Genomic DNA, 26082 nt, shown 5'->3' with positions numbered 1-26082 from the left:
GCATTGCTGATTAAAATAACACTAAATGAATAAACGCTCACTTTTTTATCCAGGTAAAGTTGGCTGACGCTCTAGAAAAGTTCATTGTTCCAGTAAATTTTCTTGATATTTGGCCCCCAGAATGCCTTGCGATCCAGTTTGCTACAACACAATACATAAGCTGGAAATCAGTAGATGTAGATCATGGTAAGTTGAACCGAATCATCTATTTTTAAAGCTGTGGTAAATTGTATCATGACGGGTTAATTTGTACATATACACTTAAGAAAATGGATTATTTATTAGCATTATTCCCTTTGTATTACTTTCTTTTTCTCCTAAATTCTAGGCCTGAGAACAGTGGCGGCGCCAAGGGGGGCTTGGAGGGCTTGAACCCCCCCAAATGAGCCAAACCCTCCTCAGCCCCCTCAATATTGTTACCTACATATATTCATAAAATATGGAAAACACAATTGTCGTTGTTGCTTAACAATTAACATCAAATAGACATAGATCTGTAGAACTCAACGTCTTTATTAAGACGGAAGTATGGAAGTATGTGTCATGCGTCCCACAGCAACGTACTGAATGCATTGAAACTCATGCTCTGTATTGCCGTAATGTTAACTGACCAAATAATATTTCTAAACAATTCTAGAATGAATTTTGAAGTTGTCATTGGGCTATTTAGAAGTATCTAATTTAATGTAATGTAGCAGTTACATTATTGTAACAGGTGCTTGTCACACTTATGATAATAAGAACAATATCACAATCACAATTTGGCCTGTATGAATAATGTGAACTTATGAAGAAACCAGCCTTTCTGTGAAGGTCAACTGCAATTCAGACATTTTGTTTTGGTGCTACTATGACCATTCAATATCCAGGCCGCGGGTGTGCTTTGTTCGAGCGCGCGATTCCCGCCTCGAACGCCTTAAGCGTATGATCACTGAGCCTCTGACCATGGTGTACGCTCTGTGTACGGCTAACGATCGGCTCAGTCCCATCGAGATCCAAATGCCAGCCGCACGCCACCCCCGCTCACTCCCATTAGCTGCTTACAGTTTTACAACATGCCCTATCAATGCTGTGTTTATGTTCCCTAATTAGCCCTGTAATTTTACATTATTACTACCCTCTAATTAAGTACTTGTGCTATATGGTTAAAGATAAACACTTTCTCTAACAATATTTCACGGATATGTTCTGGATTTGCATGTGCTATTAATATAATTTGGTGATTTTAATGCCACAGAGCAGTTGTTTGTAATGTTTAACTATGTTTAGTTGTTATTTGTTCCTTATTCATGAAATGACCCAATAGTATGTATGTTATATCTTTTTCCTTAGATTTCGATGTTTAAAATGAATATCCTTTGTAAACCCTAATGCCAATATAAGGAGAGAATTTCGCATTCGTTTCATATAAACTAACACAGCTTGGAAGTAAGAAGTGGTACTAGCAGTCAGCAGGATTGGGGGTCACTTTGACATTCGTGCACTCTGTATAAAAGGGAGTTACGTTTGTTTACGCAGCCCTCGCTCTTTCTGGTACGCCTCACACTGGAACACACATTCAGATTGGATTAATAAAAGGAAATCAAAATCAGCGACTCGTTTTCAAACAAGGTCACCAACACACAAGACAAGAGCCAGACATCACCCACCAAAACATAAACTGGTCATACTACACATAGAGTTGATTATGCAACACTACCTGCTACCCAAGAAGAGGCAGCAAGTAGATGGTCCTACAAACACATATGGTGCAAGTGAGGAGGTCAGTGGTGATCGTGATGGTGAGAATGCAGACACGACTAGTGCGGGACCCCAGCCACAAGAGGGCACCACACACACCCAGGGTGAAAAACTACCACCAGCACCCAAGGATAGTGGTCCTGCCTGTCCAGACTTAAAGAGATACCTGGCCACAGAATACAGCGGCCAGTCAAGGTCATTAAACAAGAATTGGCGTGATCAGCACTCGTGGTTGGAGTACTCTGTGACCCAAGATGCTGCATTCTGCTTCGCATGTTGTCTTTTCAGTCACACACACTTCAGTAAAACTGAGAAGTCCTTCACCCATGAAGGCTTCCGGAACTGGAAGAAGGCGACTACATCACTGAAGTCCCATGGTAACTCTGCAGGACACAAGTTTGCCATGCAAGCTTGAGCAGAGTTTAAATTGCAGAAAAGAAAGGGTGCAAGGATCCAACATGCTCTCGATGCAAGCCATGCTAAAACTGTGGAGGAAAACCGACATTACATAAGAGCCATGATAGATGCACTGTCCTACACAGCCTGCCACAATGTAGCCCATAGAGGTCACAGGAAAGTTAGTCAGTCAGATAACAGGGGAAATTTCCTGGAAATTCTTGACATGATTTCCAAGTATAATGAAATTGTGAAGAAGAAGCTGAGTGGTTCTGGCAATGTCAAGTACATGCACCATGATATCCAAAACGAATAGCTGCAGTCATGTCAGGGCACATCAGTGGCGTACAGGAGAGGATCAGGAGAGAGGTGTCTCAGGCTGTGTATGACCACTGCTATGCACACAGGCTCAACCTTGTGCTAGTTGATTGTGTGCACAACGTCCAGGCTGCAGCAGAGTTCTTTGTGACAATTCAGAAGCTGTACAAATTCTTCTCTACGAGTACATCAGTTGTGCATGAAGAATTTCTGAAGGTACAGAAGGAGCTTGAACCCGTGAACCAGCACATAGAGTTGAAGCGACTGTCAGGCACAAGATGGGCCTGCCAACATGCTGCTTGTCTGGCTGTGAAAAGAACCCTCCCTGCCATTGTGACAACCCTAAAGCGTCTTGTGGAGGGGGACAATGTCTACAGAGCCAGTGAATCAAAGGGCCTGTGCATCCTCCTAGATCAGCCGTTCGTAACCAGTCTAGTGGCCATAGAAAACTAATGCTGATGACAAAACAGCTATCAGACCACTTGCAGTCACCTGACCTGTAGCTGGCCTCTGTAGAAGACCTAGTACAATCTGTCAGAAATGAGAACTGAAGCAGCATGTAAAGACTTGGAAGAGTCTGCTGAGGATATATGCAAGAAAGTGGGAATATGCACTGAGATGGTGCGTCAAGGTGGACAGCGATCTGCTCCCAGACACCTGGACGAATTCATAATCACATCTAGTACTAGCCAAAGAGATGAACCAACATCAGATGCCAGGAGACACACCTTCTTTGCCATTATAGACAGGATGCTCAACGAACTGAATAGAAGATTATCCTCTGATGCCTGCAGTGTTCTGATGGGTGCAACTGCATTGAACTCCAAACACTCCACATTTCTGGACAAGCAAGCACTCGTAGGAATGGCAGCAAACTATGGTGTGGCAGAGGATGACTTTGCAGTGGAGGTCCACCAATTGAACCGGCTAATTGTCAGGAAGAAAAACAAGGGGCAGAAAGTATCCACACCATTGGAGCTTGCAACCATGCTGGAGCCATACAAGGATGCCTTCATGGATCTCCATAAACTTGTATACATTGCTGTGACCCTGCCTGTCACTTCAGTTGCCTGTGAGAGAAGTTTTTCATGTCTGAAGCTTCTCAGGACATACTTGCGCAACAGCAGTGGTAACAACCGCACCAGCAACCTTGTTGTCATATCAGTAAACACCAGGAGGGCAAAACAACTCGATATTGATACTGTTATAGACACATTTGCTGCCAATCACCAGAACAGGCGCATTGTTTTGAAGTAATATTGACTATAAACACAACATGATGAGAGACAGTTAGCCTGATAGTGACCTTACTTTTCCTCAGAGTGTATTAACTTCACATGGGATAATTCGTTTCTGCTATGTAAGCTATGTCATTATGCTATATTTCTTTTGATTTGTAGCTTTACTCTAAACGGTATATTAAATGTTCAATCTGAGCTAATCTTGATTTTCTTTATTATTATGTATTACCTTCGGTGGAATTTAGGTGAGCTTCCTCTTTTACATGTACGCATATTTTCATAAACAGATTATTTCTAATTTGTATTAATGAATTATTAATCAGAGTATGAGTTTCCAATAAAAACTGCATTGAAAACGCAGTTCAATGTAGCACACCTTTCTGAAATGTATATTGGTGTTTATTATAATTTACCATCTATACTTCACATTGGTGGCATTTTGGGAAGCCCCTCCACAGTTTACCTCAGCCCCCCCCCCCACAACGAAAATATCCTGGCGCCGCCACTGCCTGAGAATGACTAATATTGATTTGCCTTTAGAGTTACAAAAAATGTCATACCGCAGAATAAACTCCCCTTTTTTAGCTGTGGACATATTATAAAGGTGACAATTAATACTATTATTTTGTTCTGATTCAATTCATATTGCAGCTGGTAGTACCGGCTATTGGCTGACTGCTTTCTTTGTCAGTACTTCAAAATTGGAGCGGTTATACCAGAATCGTAGACGTCTCAAACCTGACCATTTTGTCTACGTGCGAGTAAGGTGTTGTTCAAATCGAAAATAGCTATTTTGAGTTCTAAAGTACTACGTTCCTATAAGTTTTAATTTTATTATTTGTAAAGCGTATTATTTATGCATGAAAAATGTAGCACAAAAAGAGGCTCATTAATGAATTTATTCCAGTATATATAATATTTGATCAATATTGATCCTGGTTTATATACCTAATACCCTGTGTTGTATGCAGCTAAAATATTGTTTAAATTGTTTTTACAGCATTAACAGTCACTTTTATTTTAACCAGCAGTCATTAATTATAACAATGGTTAGAATTAAATTAATTAACTCTTTCTAAAGACTTCTTCGTAGTGATTGTAAAATATTTTGTAACATCTGTTAAAATAAAAAGAAACCATTAACACTATTTAAATATACCAGAAATTGCTAAATTTCCTGATGAATGCCCTATGGCCGAATCTCTAACGTTATAATTTTGTAGTATTTTGAATCATTGTTTTGTATTTTTAGAACTGTGTGTGTGTATCTCAGAACAGATGGTAGTGGTATTAACAATTTTACTAATAAAGCAGAGAACAACGTTTCGACCTTCCCAGCTCATCTTTGGGTTAACAAAGAGAGAGTTTGCAACTGACCGTTGGGTTTGTGTTTTCTTATATCAAAGCCTCATATGCTGAGTCCACTGAGGGTTTTCGAACGCCTGATGTTAACGTTACAAATTCATAGACTTACCGCTGTACCAGCGGAGGACATTTTTAAAAATGATCACGATGTAACTACATATGTGTTATTCGTAGCGTTATACCTGAATACGTTAGATCATACAGTGAAAGAGCACTTGGTGATTTAGTTTTAATACTTAATTATATTTTAAGAGATCGTTTTTTGAACAGTAAGCTATCTATTTCTTTTTTTTTCCCAAATGATAAGTTCAACGTTGGGAAACAAGTAATCAAAAATTTAGAATTAAAAAGCAAAACGAAGATTTAATTTTTCAGAAACTACCGAATCGATGACACCAGAGCATTATATCTCTTATAGACTTGCCTCTTCCTCAAATTATTACCATGAAACAAGAATACATATTTAATAATAGTCAGTATCAGTGTTACACATTATGTTAATTACATTTGAGACGACTAAAGGGTTATTCAAACATCATTACAAGAAGCCTGGTTTGTTTGTTTTCTTCTCTTGGTCACGGTTAACGACTTACGCATAGACATATATCGACTCATGGTGAGTGTTGTTTTGCCAAATTATACAATTTCGGGGAGAAAGTAAAAATTGGCTTTAGACTCAGTACACAATATTAGAGAATGTTGTGGTATACCTTAAGCTAAATAAAATTGATAGCAATATTTCTAATATCTAGAGATTATCTTTGCTGTCCTGTTAGGTAATAAAATTTAAATAGGATTTTTTACAAGTATAAGTAAGACATTACCAAGACCACCACTGTCTTGGATTCTTCCCGTTGGTTGTACTTAACTGTCAATCAAATACTTCTTTTGCAACCTTGACTGATGTTTAAAACATAATACTTATTGCTTTACTTCATGCTGATGTTCCATGTGACATCACTTATAAGTGATATTAAACCCAATGAAGTGATTCTAAAGTACTACACAAGTTTACAAAGCCCAACCCAGATATTACCTATATAGGGATAAATGTATACTGTGCTATATAGTTGCATGGCTGTCAGATCTAAAGTACACATATCTTCCCTGCCATTGCACATAACTCAATAAGGACTGCATCTGAGGAACTGACTGATACCTCTTCATGTGGAATAGTACAAATACCCATTTGATTCTTTAGCTTTTTGAAGTATGTAGTGTTTGAGTTAATATACTCTTCAAAAAAAGAAACGCAAAAGGCAAAATATGAGACACATTGTTAACAAGTTTATTCTGGGTAGTTCTGTATGACATGTGTGAAACTTTGCACATTCACTGCTGAACATCCACAGTCTGCAAAGGCGAAGTCCACGCTCACTAGGTGAAGTTTAACGTCACTCAACGTCAATAACAAGTATGCCCCCCGTGAGCATCAATAACTGCTTGGCATCTCCTGCCCATGGAAGCGATGAGATGACGAATCACATCCTGTGGAATGGCTGTCCACTGAGCCTGCAAAGCTGCTGCAAGCTGAGGTAGAGTCTGCGGTTGAGGTTGGCGCCGTCGCAGACGTCGGTCCAACTCGTCCCAAAGATGTTCGATGGGGTTTAAATCTGGTGATCTGGAGGGCCAGGGAAGAACGTTGATGTTGTGGTGTCTCAAGAAGACAGTGGTGAGTCGGGCCGTGTGAGGACGGGCGTTGTCATGTTGAAAAACGTCGTTGACGCTCACCATGATGGGTTGCACATGGGGCCTAAGAATCTCGTAGACTGTTGCGTACGGTCTGATCGGAAATCCTACCCAGCCCTGGTATGGTTGAGGCAGTAGACGTCGCAGTGGTGGTCCTATCCCGAAGGTGACGTAACCAGATGTTGCGATCTTGTGCGGGCGTGGTCACACGAGGTCTGCCAGATCGTGGACGGTCACGAGTTGATCCACGTTGTTGGTGACGATTCCAAGGCCTTGTGATGGTGCTTGGGTGGACATTCACAGCTCTGGTAACATCTGATCGAGATTCGCCTGCTTCCAATCGACCAATGGCGTTGTTGCGTTGTGCTTCAGTCAGTCTTGGCGTAACTGTATTGCGTGTCGGTGGCTTAACACTGAGCTATGGAAACCGAAAACCCGTCACTTTTATAGGGATTTTGCACATGTTGCACTTGCAGAACATGCAGATCTCTCAAACAAATTTATTGGACACGCATGCGTTTTGGCAAAAAATCCGATGTTTTCCTCCGTTTTCAAAGTGCACAACTTTTATTGTCATTTTGGTCTGACAATCAGTGCCTTAACACGTGTAACATCACATACTCTGAGCTTGTTACGTTATTACATATATTTTTCTTTAAAATAACAAAAATATCCCTTTTGCGTTTGTTTTTTTGAAGAGTATATGTTGTAGAGCAGATTATGTATACATGATATGTGTCATCATTTCATACAGAGATCCTTCGTGATATTGTTGCTTAGTGTTGCCTAAAGCATGTGGCCAGTTTTATCACTGTCCATTGTGCTACTTTATGTTTGGAGCACAAATTCTTGAATGTCATTTTCTGTATGGTTATGGTGCCCAAAGTTAACCCTTATTCCCTTGTTTACAAATAAAGTTAAATACAGGGGATATTTCTATCTTGAAAATTCTAAATCAATGATGTGAATAAGTGTTTATAATTCTGTTTTGCATCAGAAAAGGATGTTTCATACCATTCTCCAAAGTGGTGAAAGGGCAGTGTTAAAATGTGATTCTGATACCTTTGTTCCATCAAAACTTTATATTTGATGAGTTTGTCATGTGACTTGATAACATACATTATCAAAATTATTTTAATGTTAACTAACTCATCCTTCTGTAGTCCATTATTAGAAGAAGCATGTTTTTTTAATTACTTTGTTGTTGTCCACTGTTAATAGTAAAAGGTGGAATTATGTACAGCCAATCCACATCAGTTACTTGTAACTAATACAAGAATAGCTAAGCTCCTCATTTCATTAAAAAAAATCATGATTCTGGTGATGAAAGACAAAACATATTACATAATATTGTAGTTTGTAATTTCAATTGATAGATTACTATACTAATGCATTAGAATTTTTACTTTTATGGTACACGTTTTGATCTCTTATAGTTGAAATTATGTTCTTGATTTACAAAACATGTTTTTTTGAGTAAATAAAATAAATTGGCTGAAAATTTAGCTTTTTTAAGTTAAATCCAGTCTTCTGCAAGTAATTTTGCTACTGTAACTGGATCCTATTTTATAGTTATAGGGTGTTCATGGTGGGAATGATTGAAATGCTCTAATGCTAGTTAGTATTTGTATACCTGTAGAATATTCAAAACTATGACTACATATTTATTACCAGTATTGAACAATTTAGAAAGTAATGTAATGCAAACTTGTTTGCTATAGACATATATAAGTGTATATCATATACATACTGATGTATTTGAACTTGTTTATTATTTTCTACAGTTAAAAGTGAACATGAAAACTTACCTGAAATCTTGGAAGGTTTGTATTTGCAGAAAGTTGCCAGAGAGATTGCAGGTTTTTGCAAATTGTTCGCTTCTGAAAAGGAAAAGTTTAACAAAATCTCCAAAAAGTCTATGAAAGTAAGGAGTTCATACTTTTTAAAAACATGCCAGTTCAAATTATTTTACAAAATATTTTCAGTTATTTAGCAATATGTTTTTTTAGTTTCAACATTGCTATCTCATGAAACATAACCAAACTGTTATATTTTCCAGTTAAGTATTTTTGTTATATTATCCAATTCAGTGTCACCACTGTTAATTAATTCAGGTTATTTCAAACCTTATCTCCCAGTCTAGTGCAAGTGTAGGTTCCTCACAGCTAACCCATTCAAATATTTTCACATACTAAATTTTCTTTACTTCCATACTGAATAATTTCAGACATATAGATTATATACGGGAGTAATACGGGAGTAAATAGCCCATAAGACATTCATATTGCATATATGCTATAATCCAAGACATTGGTTCAACTGAACCATTTTATTTAGCACTATTTTTAGGACATTTATTATTGAATTGTTTCAATGAGCATCTGCTAGTGAACCTATTGACCTATTATACGCATGCAGGGCCATATTATAACAAACTTCAAAGCTATGTTTTCATCTCTATAAGATATGTTATTACAGACATTGGGTGTAGTATTGGAAGAAGACAGAGGCAATAGACGTGAGAGTTAAAGAGTCTGGCGTATTTTTATATGTTATAACAAGAAAGTGTAATTATCAATGTTATTCATGATTTCATGAGATGACACATGAAGATTCTGTAGTGTAACATCAACCCATTAAAGTTTTATATCATAGGGAGTAGGAGAAGACGTTTCCACTTGTATAGAAAGGAACTAAACTATGGACACAACATTAAAACATCATTTACTACGTATTCAACCAATTGATTTTATTTTGTAATATATTCTCAACATTATCACATCTTCCAATTTAGCCTTAATATTACTATAGAGCACATTAGATAACTGTATTTTTAGAGAAGAGTAGGTATTTATCATTTTTATGCTATCATTTGTGATTTACACGATGATCTGATTTAGGCAGTACTTCCAAACTTTTGGCTACTTAATCAGTACTATAAGTATGTGATATGTATCACAATAATATTAAACCAAAAGGAGTAAAAAAAATCAAAGTTAATCCTATGTATTAAATTGAATGATGCATTTTACAAAAGCTGGTGAACTATAGGTTTCTTGTGGAAAAAAGTGCATAGCAACGTTTCGATTACCTATTGTGGAAGGTTGATGCAGAAAAGCCATATGTCTGACATCAACTGGAGCTCATTAGATAAATGACTTTTCAGTTAGGCTTAAGTTTTAAATTACACAATGGTTTTGAAAGTACATATATGATATGAGGCCTGATGACGTTTTGTTTCCTTATTGAATACCACTTTTATCATTATTGTTTTGAGTTTTTGTAAATCTGTCTTGCTTGTTTCTGAGAAATACCATCAATAAGCAAACTCATGACATACTATAATAATTTCCAGTTTATCTTCCATTAGAGTTTGAATCCTGAGATCTTTAGATTGGCTAAAATATTTTATAACCTTACCTTTTCAGTTCTTTGGTAACCAGCAATAACGATTACAATGATTGTTAAAATTATAAGGAATAACTGTGCTTTAGTTTAAATACAACTGTCTAGAAAACTTAATATTTCAATATACATTTTTATCAAATTCTGGGATTTCTTTTAGGCACTAATACAAAATCTCAAGTTTTTTTTTTTTTATTTTTTTTTTGTGTGGAGAAGCTTCCATACAAAGATCTCGACTTTATTGAAGAAGAAAAGAGAGACAGCACCAAGTTCATAGTAATCAGTGCTCACCCAAGACAAAGGTTACTGGTATGGTTTTTTTTATGTTTAAAGTAGCTTGATATGTGTTATAATCACTAGGCTGAATGTAACATTTTAATAATTTTACTTTATTCTCAATTACTCCCGAAAGTAGATGTTAACTGTTTTTAAATTCCTCTCTAACACAAATGCATTATGTTCATTGGTAACGCAGTTCTTAATCTATTAAATATTTTCACAGTGTAATCTTAACAGTAAAGAAATCTGAAATCATCTGTTACCTTTTAATTAAAGTTGTTGATTCTTTTGAATTTTTAAGTATCAATACGTGAAGAAATTTTAGTTTAGATACAAATACCATGTAAAATTATATTTCTTATAGCAATTCGTATAATTTTTAAAGGCCCATGAAATGAGGATATTCTTTGAAACACAAGGTTTAGAAGTTTGGTGTTCAACAGATGTACTTGAAGCCACAGATTATGACAAAAAAGACGCAAGAAAGTCTGTATCTACTTCGAACACACCACAAGATCTTCCTACGATCCCAGAGAAGGAGAATGTGGTTTCTAACGAGAAAAATAAAGGCACAGCCTCAATTTGCTGCAACGATTCTGATTTCGTAGGTAAAAATCAGAACTAACTTATTAAGCCAGAGAAATAACAAATAAGTTAAGGGCTCAACCCAATACTTAAATAATTACAATTTCTCTTTTTGTCATTTAAAATTTACTATACACAAGAGCACTTGCTAAATTTCACTAACGTTTGAAATATAATTATTTTAAAACAAAGACAAAAACAGTTACCTTCCTTGCCCAGAATTGACTCACTAAGATTTTAAATGCATTTAACAAGAACACTGGATATCAAAGTTTTCATTGATTGTTATCAGTATAATATGAACTTATTTATTTAAAGAGGTATTTGATGTGAATCACTCAGATTTATCGTAATTATAGCATTTCATGATGGGTAATTCTCACTTTTGCTTTATCTCTATTTATCCAAATGATGATCATAAAACATTTAAACTTGTATACATTCAGTCTGCATCAAATATTATTAGCTCAGAGTAATGGATTACTTCAAAATTAAAGTTCGTATTGTAAACAAAATTAATCTTAATTAGTGTTTCTTTATTTTGTACAAAATAAAATTACAGCAGATGCAACATGGAAAAAATGACACTCTGTGTTCTTTGTATGTAATTTTAACACAATCTGGGCAGGTGGTTAGGGTGCTAACTCGTAACCTAAAGGTCATGGGTTCGAATCCTCCTCACACCAAATATCCTAATCTGTTCAGCTGTGGTGGCGTTAAAATGTCACAGTCAATCTCACTACTCGTTGGTAAAAGAGTTGCTCAAGAATTACCAAATATCCGTAGTAACTTTGCCACGCATACAAAATATAAATATATAGGATAATAACTCGTACATCTTTGTATATTTATAAAAACGAAATGTGTGTTTGTTTACACACTAACTCCTCCGTGCCTATTGGGCTAATCTAAATCAAAGTTTGTATGCAAACATTATGAATTATGTGGCATGTCTTAAAAGGGTCAGAATTAAACTTAAATTGGATTGTTTCTTGAACAACAATGCCTTTCTCATAGTGAATGAGAGGCAGTGAGTTCAAAGGTAGAATCATCTCAAAATCTTCACTTGTTGGTAGATGGAGAGCAAATTGCAAAGGGTGTTTATGAAGAAACCTTGTTGTGATTTTAAAAGGTTGAGATAATTTTATGTTTCAAGTTATTACTTTGAAATATATGATTGCTCTTAAACTTACATTGTTTTAATTAAGTTTAAACACTACCTGTCAGTTGACGGGTATTTCAGCTTTCATATATATATATATTAGACAAACATTGGCAGTAGAATGAGTAGAGCTCAGTGACTTTCAATGTGGTGTTGTCATAGGATGCCATCTTTCTAACAACTCAGTTCGTTAAATTTTTGCCCTGATAGACCTGCCGCGGTCAACTGTAAGTGCTGTTGTTGCTACAGCATACAATGACATTATAGAGAATTGTGCGCTTCCAACTTTGTGGCAACAGTTTGAGGAAGGCCCTTTTTGTTTCAGCATGGCAATTCCCCCGTGCACAAAGCGAGACCCATAAAGACATTGTTTGCTGAGGTTGGTGTGGAAGAACTTGACTGGCCTACACAGATCCTTGACCTCAACCCCATCAGATAACTTTAGGATGAATTGGAACGCCGATTGCGAGCCAGGCCTTCTCGCCCGACATCAGTGCCTGACCTCACTAATGCTCTTGTGGCCGAATAGGAACTAATCCCTGCAGCCATGTTCCAAAATCTAGTGAAATGCCTTCCCAGAAGAGTGGAAGTTGTTATAACGTCAAAAAGGGGACCAACTTCATATTACTGCCCATGGTTTTGGAATTTCATGTTCAACAAGAACATATGTGTGTGATGGTCATGTGTCCACATATGTTTGGCCATGTAGTGTATATATAAAGTTAACTCTATTCCGTACTGAAACAACACATTGGACCTAGTGCTAAACATCGGTTTTAATGGTACAAGTAGATTAGAATGGTAACATAATTTCCTCGCTAGAATATCACAGGTTGTAAAACAAGTATTTTATGAGTAAGTGAAACGTGAGACCTTTCTAACCATGGAGTGCTTTATACATTTGAGATGTCGCGTCTTTGAATACCTCAAATTCAGATTTTATCTCTAGTTTTTAGGACTTAACTTTACCATACTCCTGAGCTCGTAACGTACAGAGATCATTATCGCCATTTTTGGTTGGAATTTCGAAATTTCAGTGATATAACTATAAAAATGTCTAAGTTTTTGCTCATCATTCTATGCAGTTAGTTAGTTTTTGTTGTTTTTTGAGAAGTGAAAATTGAGAACTATGGCATTAGAAACAGGTATCACATTTTACTAGTGCTCAATTATCATGTCTCTAAACACATTCACTTATAACGATTAGGCTAACATTTTTTTTCAGAAAAGAAACCACTGGTACGAATGATCTCTCAAATTAGCAACATCAGCCAAGGTTCAGCCTTAACCCCAGAAAAAATTGAAAGGTTAAAAGCATTTCGACAACAAGCACATCAAGCAGGAGTAGTGGTGGTGGTTGTTTCCAGAGAATACACCAAATCTAAAACGTCACAGCAACAGGTTTGGAATTAAGTAATTCCAAAGAACTTGGTGTTTAACTTTCGTAAGATGCTTGAGATTCTTTTAGTGATCGGGTGTTTATTTGTTTGTTTTTAGAATTTCGCACAAAGCTACTCGAGGGCTATCTGTGCTAGCCGTCCCTAATTTAGCAGTGTAAGAAGGCAGCTGTCATCACCACCCACCGCCAACTCTTGGGCTACTCTTTACCAACGAATAGTGGGATTGACCGTCACATTATACGCCCCCACGGCTGGGCGGGCGAGCATGTTTAGCGCGACGTGGGCGCGAACCCGCGACCCTCGGATTACGAATCGCACGCCTTACGCGCTTGGCCATGCCAGGCCCCGTGATCGGGTGTGATGTAATGTATTATTTTCATTATATAAAGTGTTGTGCAGTTTGTGTGGCCCGGCATGGCCAAACGTGTTAAGGCGTGTGACTCGTAATCTGAGGGTCGCGGGTTCGCATTCCAGTCGCGCTAAACATGCTCGCCCTTTCAGCCGTGGGTACGTTATTATGTGATGGTCAATCCCACTATTCGTTGGTAAAAGAGTAGCCCAAGAGTTGGCGGTGGGTAGTGATGACTAGCTGCCTTCCCTCTAGTCTTACACTGCTAAATTAGGGACGGCTAGCACAGATATCCCTCGAGTAGCTTTGTGCGAAATTAAAAAAACACACAAAACAAACAAGCAGTTTGCGTAAATTGTTATTATGTTTTGATTTTGGTTAAACGTGTTTACTCGGTAGTGTATTCACTTTAAGTTGTCAGTATGAACAAATTAAACTTCTTTGTGACTACTAACATAGCATTAATATCATATAACGTAGTAATATAGCAGTGAACACTGAAGTAAATAATGTATTTTACGAGTTAGAATTATTTATGCTCTTGAAAAAATCTTTATTTACCTAACGTTGCATGCACCTCAGTGACTGAGCAGTAAATCTGGTTTTGATACTCATGGTGAGCACAACACGGATAGTCCACTGCAGCTTTACGCTGAACAGCAACAAAATAAATCAACGTTTTGTTTTCTTTATGGCGACATGTTAGTTGATCTGACTCGCTTTACTGTACGGGGAGTAATTTTACATTAATATTTTTTTTTTAAATAAAAGTTCTCTTTCCTAGTAAGATTACCGTTGATATTATTTTTACTGTGCATTTTACAGTAACCTTGTTTTTAAAGAAGTTTCCATTTTTGTTTTCTCTGTCTTATTATGAACTAAAATCATCTCTACAATCTAGAAAAATCTAAGGTGCTCTTCTGATTATCGCAAACTTTTGCCACAGGTGCCTGATGAGGGTAAATTGCTATGAAAAAAAAGTATCACTATTTTTCATTCTTTTTGCTCTGTTGAATGCATATACCAAATATTATAAACAATGCTTCAATAACCAGTTTAATGTTGTGATTGAGTTTTCCTTTCTATGGTTAACAATAAAAATGTATTTATTTCTTTTACTGTATCATGTATTTTTCTTAAAAATTATTAACACTGTGATATTCTTTAAAGTTTATCTTTAACATTGTGTCATTGATGAGATTACGTGAACTTTCTAGTCTCTTTATCTTTATTATTTCGGTAAAATTTTGTTTCTTGATATTTTCTTGATTCATGGCAGGTATTTTACATAGAACAGAGGAAGAGAGTGGTTCTTGTAAAGAGTGATGACAGCTCAGTTCCTTCTTGGTTTAGGATGCTTATAAGAAATGACATGATTAGTGTAAGTTTTGTTTTATATTACTGCATTGTAAACAGTGTTAGAACTTGAAAACCAGCGTTTGAGTAAAATAATCTAAATATAGAATTACAGAACCTCTGTAATTGCGAAGGATGTTTTCCCCACGGTGGACTCATCTTTGCTATAAAAAAAACACACAAACACATACGAAGGATGTTCAGAAAGAAAGGAGATTTTCCTTCGACTCTTTATGACTGACTATTTATTGGTTTAAATATTATGTCTGCCTTTAAGGAAGTAAAATTCCAATCTGTTTAATAAGCATTTGATTAATCATGATTAGAAGAAAAAGATATATCATGTGACAATTCATTTGTGTGATTGTATTTCATTATGCAGTATGAAATTACTCCCACTTAATACTTTCATAACTGCAAACAGGAAATAAAGTAACATTGATGAAAATGTATTATTTTATATTAAACGTTTCTCTCAGGATAGTAACATATAACCAACCAGTGTGATATGTAGACTGTATTTTTATGGACTTTTATATATTATTTTGGCCTTGAGATTTCTTTTCGGATCTGGAGAAGGACTTAGCAGGATGCAAGATATACTTGTTCACAACTAAACAAAGCAAGGTGAAATCCATTAAAACACAATTAATATCTCGAATACCTGATTAATTGTTATAATAATATTGTAAGTAATTGTATTTTTACTAACTATCTAAACACACACTTAAACTGAAATTAAAGTTGGTAGTGTAGAATATGGACCTGAGATATTAATCTTACAGTGAGTTAATCTGTGATATTTTGATTTTTCTTTTACTCTTGAAATATTGTATCTCTATGTTGTCTAAGCGTCATGGTGTCAATGTTTTATAATAGTTTTTATTCTGAATATGTACTGTAATGACATTTAAATTGTAACAATTCACACTGTTTCTTTATCACTTACAGATTTAAAACTGAAATGTAATTGAAGTTTAGTATCTTTGATCTTAGCGAAAGATGATCAATTCCGAGTTTTTGTCTATCTTGAGCATGCAAGTAAAGAGGGCGTTAAATCCTGACACGTTAATGACCCCTAAGGAAGAGGCAGAAGAAGCGAAAATACAATATTTGGTAAGGATGTCTTTAACGATTAGGCTTGCACATCGTTTTAATCTCTAAAATATTTTGCTGACTAGGTGATAATAAAATGCTATGCAAGAGGAATATTTTTTAATTTTTCACCTCAAGCGATAGATTTGTGTTCACGAATAAGATTTAAGCATTAATATAATACATATATAATTATATAATTGAAAATCCAATAAGTTTTATAACATATAAGAAAATCATTTGTTATATATCGTCCCATTTTTAACCTATTCTATTAGTACCCTCTCATGGTTATCCTTGTAAACCCCACATACAGATCACAGATTGACTATGTGTTTTATAAAAGTTGAAATATTATACTTGAAAAATATTTCATCTAAACGAGAACCAATTGTGATAATTAAGGAGATGCTTTAATTTTTGTAATTCCACAGTTCTAAATGTACTTATGTGTATATTATATTAATTATCTCATTATGAAAAACTTTTTATTTCAAATGTTTATAAAAAATTAAAAAATACATTCTGTATTAGTTATTCATTTGTAGATGAAGCGTTCCTGTATTGGTACTGGTTATAATCTCATAAGAACGAACAGTTACTTGGAGCAGAAAAACTGAAAAAGAGTTAACAGTGAAATAATATAGAAACTGTTCTGTTTTCCTTTAGCGCAGAATTACATGATCTATCTGTGCTATGTTCAAAATGAAAATGTGAATCCCAGATGTTAATGTTATGTAAGTCTGTAAATGCCCCACTGACTCACTGGGGAACTAAAGATAAACAATAACCCTTTTGTGAACCTGACGATGACCAAAGAAGGTCGAAACGTTGTTCGCTCCTCTGCGTAAAATATTTTCTCAACCCAAACGAGTCGTTTTTACATATATATATTTTTTCTCTACGAGTGGATTTTCTCGACATCACTGAAACAATAACCAGTTATTTTTGTTTAGTTTTGAAATCGTACTAGTGATTTACATAAGCTTCTAAATATAGTTATTTATGTTTGTTAATGTAACACATAAGTAATCATTTATTGATTGTTCATTTAGGTCAAATCTCTAAAGAAAATCTCCCCAGATCTTGAAAACTGTGTGTATATTGCTGGAAACGACAATCTTTCTTCCAGAGCTGAGGAAATCTGTCGGTAGGTTAACTTCAAAACAAGTTATTATATTAAAAGATAAGATACATTTAGATCCTTAAAATTCAGGCATTCAGCTTGAGTATCTAATACGATGCCATTAATCTACGTTCCATGCTGGGATAGCGGTAAGTCTATGAATTTACAACGCTAAAATCAGGTATTCTATTCCCCTCGGTGGACACATCATATAGCTCGACATGGCTTTTCTATTAGTAAAACCCAAACACACAAACATATACATGAATCTGTTATAAAAATATTCAGTTTTCTGTCCTGAAAATACGCGCGCACCTTGCAATCTAAATGCGAATACAAATATACTTTAGTAGACATTTTGTACAAGAACATATTAAAGGTTTTTAAAAGGTCTAACGTTAGGTTGTAGAATAACATTATTAGTTTATTTACTGATAGCACTAAGTAAGGTAAAGTCTAGTTCTAACTAAACTAAAACAGAAAACGTACACAACTTTTTGTTAATTTCTTTCTTTATCAAATACGGGCCATACTTCATAAAGGTCTAACTAATGTTAAAACAAGTGGACTTGCAGATTTTGGTGTCTGCGATTAGAATTAGTTTTGTATTATTACAGAAATTCTGTGTTTAAAGAAAGAATGTTGTAGTATAATACAAATTTGATCGCAAATGTTTTGCGGGTCTTTGGTTATATCATTATATTTTATACTTACGTAATTAGTATGAGGTGCATTTGTGTTAATATTACCTCCAGTTATCATTATATTTTATACTATGTAATTAGTATGAGGTGCATTTGTGTTAATGTTACCTCCAGTTATCATTATATTTTATACTTACGTAATTAGTATGAGGTGCATTTTATGTTAACATTACCTCCAGTTATCATTATATTTTATACTTACGTAATTAGTATGAGGTGCATTTGTGTTAATGTTACCTTCAGTTATCATTATATTTTATACTTGCGTAATTAGTATGAGGTGCATTTGTGTTAATATTACCTTCAGTTATCATTATATTTTATACTTACGTAATTAGTATGAGGTGCATTTGTGTTAATATTACCTCCAGTTATCATTATATTTTATACTTACGTAATTAGTATGAGGTGCATTTGTGTTAATATTACCTCCAGTTATCATTATATTTTATACTTACGTAATTAGTATGAGGTGCATTTGTGTTAATGTTACCTTCAGTTATCATTATATTTTATACTTGCGTAATTAGTATGAGGTGCATTTGTGTTAATATTACCTCCAGTTATCATTATATTTTATACTTACGTAATTAGTATGAGGTGCATTTGTGTTAATATTACCTTCAGTTATCATTATATTTTATACTTACGTAATTAGTATAAGGTGCATTTGTGTTAATATTACCTTCAGTTATCATTATATTTTATACTTACGTAATTAGTATAAGGTGCATTTGTGTTAATATTACCTTCAGTTATCATTATATTTTATACTTACGTAATTAGTATGAGGTGCATTTTATGTTAATATTACCTCCAGTTATCATTATATTTTATACTTATGTAATTAGTATGAAGTGCATTTGTGTTAATATTACCTCCACCTTTCTTTTTTAAAGTAGGTGTTCTGTACATTTTTAGTGCTTTCACGATAAATCACATGTATTAAAATCGTAAAACTACATTAATTCTCTTACTTAGCTAAAGGTTATATACTACAATGGTTATCCAATGGAATCTTGTTCCAGTTTGGCTCAAGCCCATTTCCAGGAGTGAACAGATTCTTATCACAATTTTGTATGACATGGAAGTTCCCTGTGTTTAATATGGTATTTGAAATAAGTGTTGACATATGTAATATTAAGAATTGTTGAACACCACACTAACATTTCTGTCTGACATAAGAGTGGGGTGACTCCTTTATCTTCTCTTTTCCTCTCACCCCAGATCTGGCTTTGTCCCTGTCTTAATCTGATGTAGAAACTCTCTTCACTGCAGTTGCCAATAAAAGTAATATGCTGTTTTAAAAGCTGGCTATTAGTTATATGTTCACAAATATTTTCTTCACCATTTTACATGTTCACTTGTTTTTTTGTTGGTTTTTTTTCATTTACTGTACAAATTCTTTGTGTAACACTTCTGAGACCTGCATTTTATGGTTTTTAAGATACTTTGTTCTTGTTTTTATAAATTTTCATTCAGGTTTTCTTAATATAGTTAGCGATTTCCTACTAAACAAGTTGCACGAAGGTCATAAACACGCACTAATTCTCTTGGAGAGGTAAACGTTACATACTGTAACAGGTACCACACCTGATAAATTAATGCATAATAATACAAATATTTTATAACTTTGCACCCATCTAGTTAGAACTGCATATCACTGTTAATTACTTGGTTTAATTCTGATACATGTTACTAAATTGTTTTTATTAGAAGTTAATGATAGATATTTGTCTGTTGGACGTTGATGTATTACCTACTTTGCTCGGAGTTAGTGACAAATATTTATTAGTTTGACAACAGTGTATTAGCATGTTTAGATTGGACGTTGATAATAAACAATTATATATCGGACATCAAACTCCCTATTTACCGCATTGTTATTTTTATTATCGTATAGGGTACACTTCAGTTAAAACTACTTTTATATCATATGTCCAACTTCACTGATTTTTATGCTATTTAACAATTCTTAGTGCGATGAAAGCGTAAAGGGACTAAACAAAATAAATACAACTTGTATGTATAATGTGGCATTCAATCCCACTATTAGTTGGTAAAAGAGTAGCTAGTTGGCTGTGAGTGGTGTTGATTAACTTATTTCCTTCTAGTCTAGTACTGCTAATTTTGGATGGCTAGTGTACATAGTTGTCGTGTAGCCTTGCGTGAAATTTCAAACAAACCAAACGTTTGTAATCAATGAAATTAACCTAAGATTTAAAATATTTTTATTTCAACTACTAGAGCAATAGGTGGAGAACTAGCCAAGGTGCCGAAGTTGACATTGGTGACAGGAGGATTTTTTGGAGCCCCTAATGTCACCGCAGAAGCTTTTAATGAAATAAAAGAAATCTATAAGAATTCCTTTGCTGGAACTGATGATGCTTCAAGCGTTTTTCATGTGCTACCGATGAAAGACCATCAGGTGAAATTAAAGCCAATAGTTCTTGTTCTTAAAAAAACGAAAAACTATTATGTTTTAGTGATCATAATCTGTAATTGTAGATAAATTTTGTTTTGTTTAGAAAGTGAAAATTTGGTGTTGAAATATCTGTACACATAAATTAATAAACGTTTTTTACATCAGGATTTCAGTTCAAAGTCAAGACAAAATCTTGATGGAAACTTTGAACGTGTTCCTTATGGGAAAACAGTATTCATAGGTGATTCTATTAAAGAAAGAGAAACAGTGGTAGCCAGAGTATTTAACATCTGCATAGTTATTGGAGGTGAGAATTTTTTTCAATAGAAATAGTTTAAGCAGTGGAATTACAACTTACTTGTTTATGTTAACCTGTGACCTTAATCTGTTGATCAACGCTTTTATACGAAAACCACATAAAAGTATTAAAATACATTCACTGGTTAGGTAGGCCACATCGACCTAAGGCGTTTTTTCAAAATACCGATCTGGATTTTTCCATCACATTTGTATGGTTATGCAAATTTGAAGCCATTATTGTTGACGAGAAACCCATTTGAAATAAAAATGTGTCTTAGAAGGGCTGGTATGGGCATTAACACTTTTATTTATAAGCAGAGAACGTTTTGACCTTCCTACATGTCCCTGTGACATGTGCCCAGCAACGATCAGTTGCAAACATTTTCTTTGTTAACCTGAAGATTAGCCAGTTATCAATATAATAGAATTGATAAAACTCTGTAAATTATATTAAGGTCAAGGATCCCTGGACCAAAACTATATACTGGTCAGTAGATTGAAGTCATATTTAGCAAAGCTAAATAAATTGTGAACTATTGTATAAGTCTTCATTTTGAATAAGAATTATGCTATGTAAACTATTTAAAAAAGCCAACATATATTAAATCAAACCCCCAAAAAGCATTTGTGAATTTTGCACACTATGATCATGTGATGAAATATAATATTTGAACATAAAATTTGCAGCAACAACTATTAAAACTTTTATCACGATGAGTTGAAAATATGTTTATAAATTATCTTTGCTGCTTGGATAATAATAATAATAACACTATTAACTCAAAAGAGGATTTGTATGTATTTGTTGGATAATGTTTTACAGTGATATATAACCACTGCACTCTTTAATTTTAACATTTTGTTTGAATATAACAAAGTAATAAACAAGACTTATTTGAAAAAATACAGCTGTACAAAGCATGTAATACATTTTAATTTTTAATTATATTAAATAAATAAGTAAAGCCGATCAGAACTTTGAGTGATAGGCTTTACCCCTTTTAACTTGGTCACTTTCTGGCCTCCTCTACCAACTGAATGTTACCGTTCCAACAAAATAAAATAAAATTCCAGATATTATATATATGATGACAATATAAATATTTGTAAAACATGCATACTTTGTTTGTGAACTTGTTCAATATGTATCATACACGAAAATCGTCTTGGAAAGGAGGCATAAGACGCAAGAAGGTGACTTATTTTAACCATATGCTAGGTTTGAAGCTGGAATTCCGACATTTAGACGCCAGTTCGCTGAGACCAGACGGGTTGAAGGAGACAGAAAATCGAAGTTTAAACTGGTCTACAAGAGTACGGAAATCACACTTATTTACCCTAAACTCTCGCAACTTTCATCTTTTCAACAAATTTGCTTTCTGTTCGTACGAGTCTTCTACAGTTGTATTCAATTGAATAGAATTATATTAGCAATTATTCAAATGTTAATATCATCAGAGTTTCAGTTCAATTGCTTGTATATTGTTTATTTCATTTTGACACATTTGTATTTTTATTAACTGTAACAGTTAAATTTTAAAGATGCATGATGTTAAAGAACATTTATCATAATTGATACATTTTTCCACAGTAGTTGAAGCACTTTCAGCTCATGAAGTAAGCGAGTTTGTTTGGAATGACCACTTTGTGATACCTGTATGGTTAACTGAAGATTTTACATCAGGAGTACCCTTAGAAACATATGAGGTAATGTTGAATTTTACAGGATATTTTCCTAGATATGATACCAGACTATTCTGCACAAAATAACAACAGTATTACACACACATAAGAACGGATGTAGGCATTTTTATAGTTACATATATAAAAGACGCAAAAATACGTGTGTCTGTCTGTTATCTAACTGTTCCCACGCAACTGGGTCAATATGAACCAAACTTTGTGGGATGATAGTTTGGAACATGGAGCATGTTTCTTGGGGGTTCACAACTCTTCCCTCCCAATTATTGCTGTTATTGAGAATCACTATCTTTGACCTGAGATAACGTTAATTACATTCATAGATGATTCCGCATCCTTACAACAATAACAACAAAAAATATTAAATTTTAGATAACACAACAGACAAAGGGGTATGGCATACAAATATCATATATCTCAGAGAGTGGGCTATCACTCTCTACTGAGGGATACAACAAGAATAAATAGCCGCCATTATTGAAGTAATAAATAAGCTTAGTTGACAGTTATTCAAACAACCACTACAAGGTTGATATGAAGGGTCGTTTCTCGAGCTATACCTACTTCCTACTTTGACCCATGACATTTCAACTTCAGTCTGTAAGACTTCTGTGGCCAATAACCATCAATCAATTAATCACATGAAATACTGTGGAAGGGCATTAAGAGTGGGTGTTGAAAGACTAACAGAAAGCACCATGACTCCCACAACTTCAGCTGCTACAGTGTATGCCGTATATATATTCAGTTATTAAAGATAAAACAAACTTTTTGGTGAGGTAATAGTGAATACTGTAATATGTTATAAATAAATTGTTTGAAAGTTAGGATTTTTGTGTCATTTATCATAGTATCTACCTGCATACTTTTTAAAGTCCATAACCCGTCAGCTTTTCAAGTATGGTTAGAGAGAACTTTTTTAGACCTTCAACAAGGTATTTAAACGTGTTATAAGCATTGAATTATCAAGTATTTAACTTATTATGAAGAGCGATGAACTATATAGATTTGACTATTATAAAGATATAAATTTTAAATTATTAGTTTGTTTTCAGGTGCCCCCACCACATGTTTCCGAAGAAGTCTGGGGTGTTCTTTCGCAACCACAAGCGACACCAGAAGAAATTGCCAAAGCTGTGGTCAAGACAGTTGAAAGTTTGAGAGAAGCCTCTTCGGCAAAAGATAAAATCCCAAAATGTAAATTACGAAGGAGGTCTACAATAAGGAAAAATAAATCCAGAGTCAAGAAGAAGAATGATTATTGGGATGACAAACAAACTGCTACTTCAATATATTCATCATCATTGACTCTTGAAGATCAAGCTGTGGGAGAACAGTTTATTACTGCTAGTACTGAAAAACTCGCACCTGAAAAGATAGTTCGCTCAAGGTGGAAGAAGTCGTTTCCTTCGCTTTTATATTCTAAAGCTTTCAGAGCTAAGATATTTTAAACATGTATTACTTTATTTAAAATGGAATGGAAATACCTTTTCTCTTTCTAAAAACGAGTTCTTGTATGATTTGATTCAGTTGAAAATAGCAGAAGTTGAGTTAAAATAATTGAAATTCCATGACAAACATAATGAAGCATTTCTTTCATGAATTATTTTAGACTTTATAATGATTGTTTTCTTACCCAGCAGAAACATTCTAAAAACTAATAGCAGCAATTACAAACACGACAAACAATTTGTTACAGCCAACAGTAATGAAATGTTACTGAATAAACTGTATAATTTGTATTTTTATAACTAGCTGGACGTAGAAGTAATTTTTACTATTATTCGAGAGAAAACTTTTAAATATATCTTAGATTTTGCTGTTTTCTTACAGTTTAAACTATTTAAAATAATATAGTTGCTTTAAGCAAGCAAATATCAGAAATTTTTCAGAAATTTATACATTAAAGATTGATGTTTGATTAGCGGGTAACATTTAAAAAAGGATCTGTAAGATAGACGTTTTCCCTAATTTTCTAAATTATTTATATATACATTGTGTTCAACTTATCTCTCAAATGGTGAAAAGCATAATAATTACCAACAAATCTCTTGTACTCAAGTCCCTAGTACACCCATCAAAACGTCACATCATGTCGCTGCTGCTGGTTTTAAACCCAGAGCTACTCAACTGGCTCTCTGTGTTGTCTTCCGTAGGAAATCCAGTCTTGGATTTTAGAGTCGTAAGTCCATAACATATCGGGGACAAAATGTCACATTCACTCTAGTATTCAACACTTTTGTATTCTTTGGTGCATTTGCAGGATGCATGGCTAATATTGCTTCAGTAAGAACCAAATAATTCAATCAATAATGTTGTAAAATAGTATTGGTTTCACTATTATACAGTGTCTAAATATCATTCGATTATGTAACTTCTAACAAATAAACCATGTGATTGATTTTACGGAGCAACTTGCAATTTCATTAGCTGATATGTAGAGTATGCCAAATATTAGAGTGGATTTTTATCAGTGGTCACCTCTTGCATGGTCATCTTATTAAGGCGCTTGACTGGCAATCTTCAAGTCATAGGTTCAAAACCTCGTCCCACAAAACACGCACGCTATTTTAGCTGTTTCAGGTAACAATGTGTTAGTCAATTCCACTATTCGTTGGTAAATAGAGTAGCCTATGAGTTAGCGGTGGGTGATGAAGACTGGCTGCCTTCCTTCAAGTTTTATTGCTAAATTAAGGATGACTAACGCAGACAGCCCTCGTGCAGCTTTGCGTGAAATTCAAAACAAACCAACCCCCGTTGTACGTCTTACATTTGCACTGAGAGATAAAAAAATTAAATAATTTTCAATAAAAATAACGTAAACTGCCGATTTTGTTTTTCATATTTCTCTTAATTTATCCATTTTGATTAAAAATCAGAGGTGTGTAAAGATAGCGTTTGATACCTATATTTTGTTTCTCTCAAATCACTACCTGCGTTTACCAATGTCCCCCGCTGGAACAGCTGTAAGTCTTCGAATTTACAATGCTAAAATTAGGTATTCAATTCCTCTCGGTGGACACAGCAGATAGACCGATGTTGTTTTGCTATAAGAAAAGACAAACATTTACCAAAATAATTTTGTTATTGTAAGATGTCACTTGGAAAACCGACAAATGCAACAAAATCTATATAGGTAAGATGGGGCAACAGTGTTGTTGTCATACGATAAGTTAACTTTTAGATATAACACGAAAATTAAAAGAATATTAACGTCTAATGATACACAATAAAAATATAAAAGTGAAACTGTCCACAGTCTCAAAATACAATAAAATATTTACTTTATAATTTGCAGTTTAAACAAACACGATACTTAAAACAGTTTCATTTTTAAATGCCGTGTACCATCAAAATTTCATTTTCTGTTAACATCTGTGTTATCTAAAATTTATACAAGTGTCAACTTGACCATAATACTTTTAATTATTTTCAAACATGGGTCT

The 26082-nt window shown here is 34.4% G+C and overlaps 1 protein-coding gene across 5 annotated transcripts in view; it reads left to right on the top strand.

Moving 5' to 3' along the window:
- The window catches only part of LOC143236824 (uncharacterized), a 65295-nt gene extending 40258 nt beyond the window's left edge, over positions 1–25037 (top strand). For 2 of the 5 annotated variants that reach the window (XM_076475420.1, XM_076475425.1), the window contains 12 exons: positions 54–186; positions 8534–8673; positions 10368–10463; positions 10819–11041; positions 13406–13581; positions 15209–15310; positions 16282–16401; positions 17436–17530; positions 20458–20638; positions 20801–20942; positions 22527–22642; positions 23692–25037. In XM_076475420.1, the coding sequence (XP_076331535.1) occupies positions 54–186; positions 8534–8673; positions 10368–10463; positions 10819–11041; positions 13406–13581; positions 15209–15310; positions 16282–16401; positions 17436–17530; positions 20458–20638; positions 20801–20942; positions 22527–22642; positions 23692–24087 (1920 nt within the window). In that variant the 3' untranslated portion in view covers positions 24088–25037. The remainder of the gene's footprint in view (positions 1–53; positions 187–8533; positions 8674–10367; positions 10464–10818; positions 11042–13405; positions 13582–15208; positions 15311–16281; positions 16402–17435; positions 17531–20457; positions 20639–20800; positions 20943–22526; positions 22643–23691) is intronic. The other 3 variants (XM_076475423.1, XM_076475421.1, XM_076475422.1) reach the window with 3 other exon arrangements.
- The last annotated feature ends 1045 nt before the right edge of the window (positions 25038–26082 follow it).

Source organism: Tachypleus tridentatus, chromosome 13 (assembly GCF_004210375.1).
Source record: "Tachypleus tridentatus isolate NWPU-2018 chromosome 13, ASM421037v1, whole genome shotgun sequence".
In the NCBI taxonomy this organism is placed as follows: Eukaryota; Metazoa; Arthropoda; class Merostomata; order Xiphosura; family Limulidae; genus Tachypleus; species Tachypleus tridentatus.
This window is presented reverse-complemented; position numbering and strand designations above follow the sequence as displayed.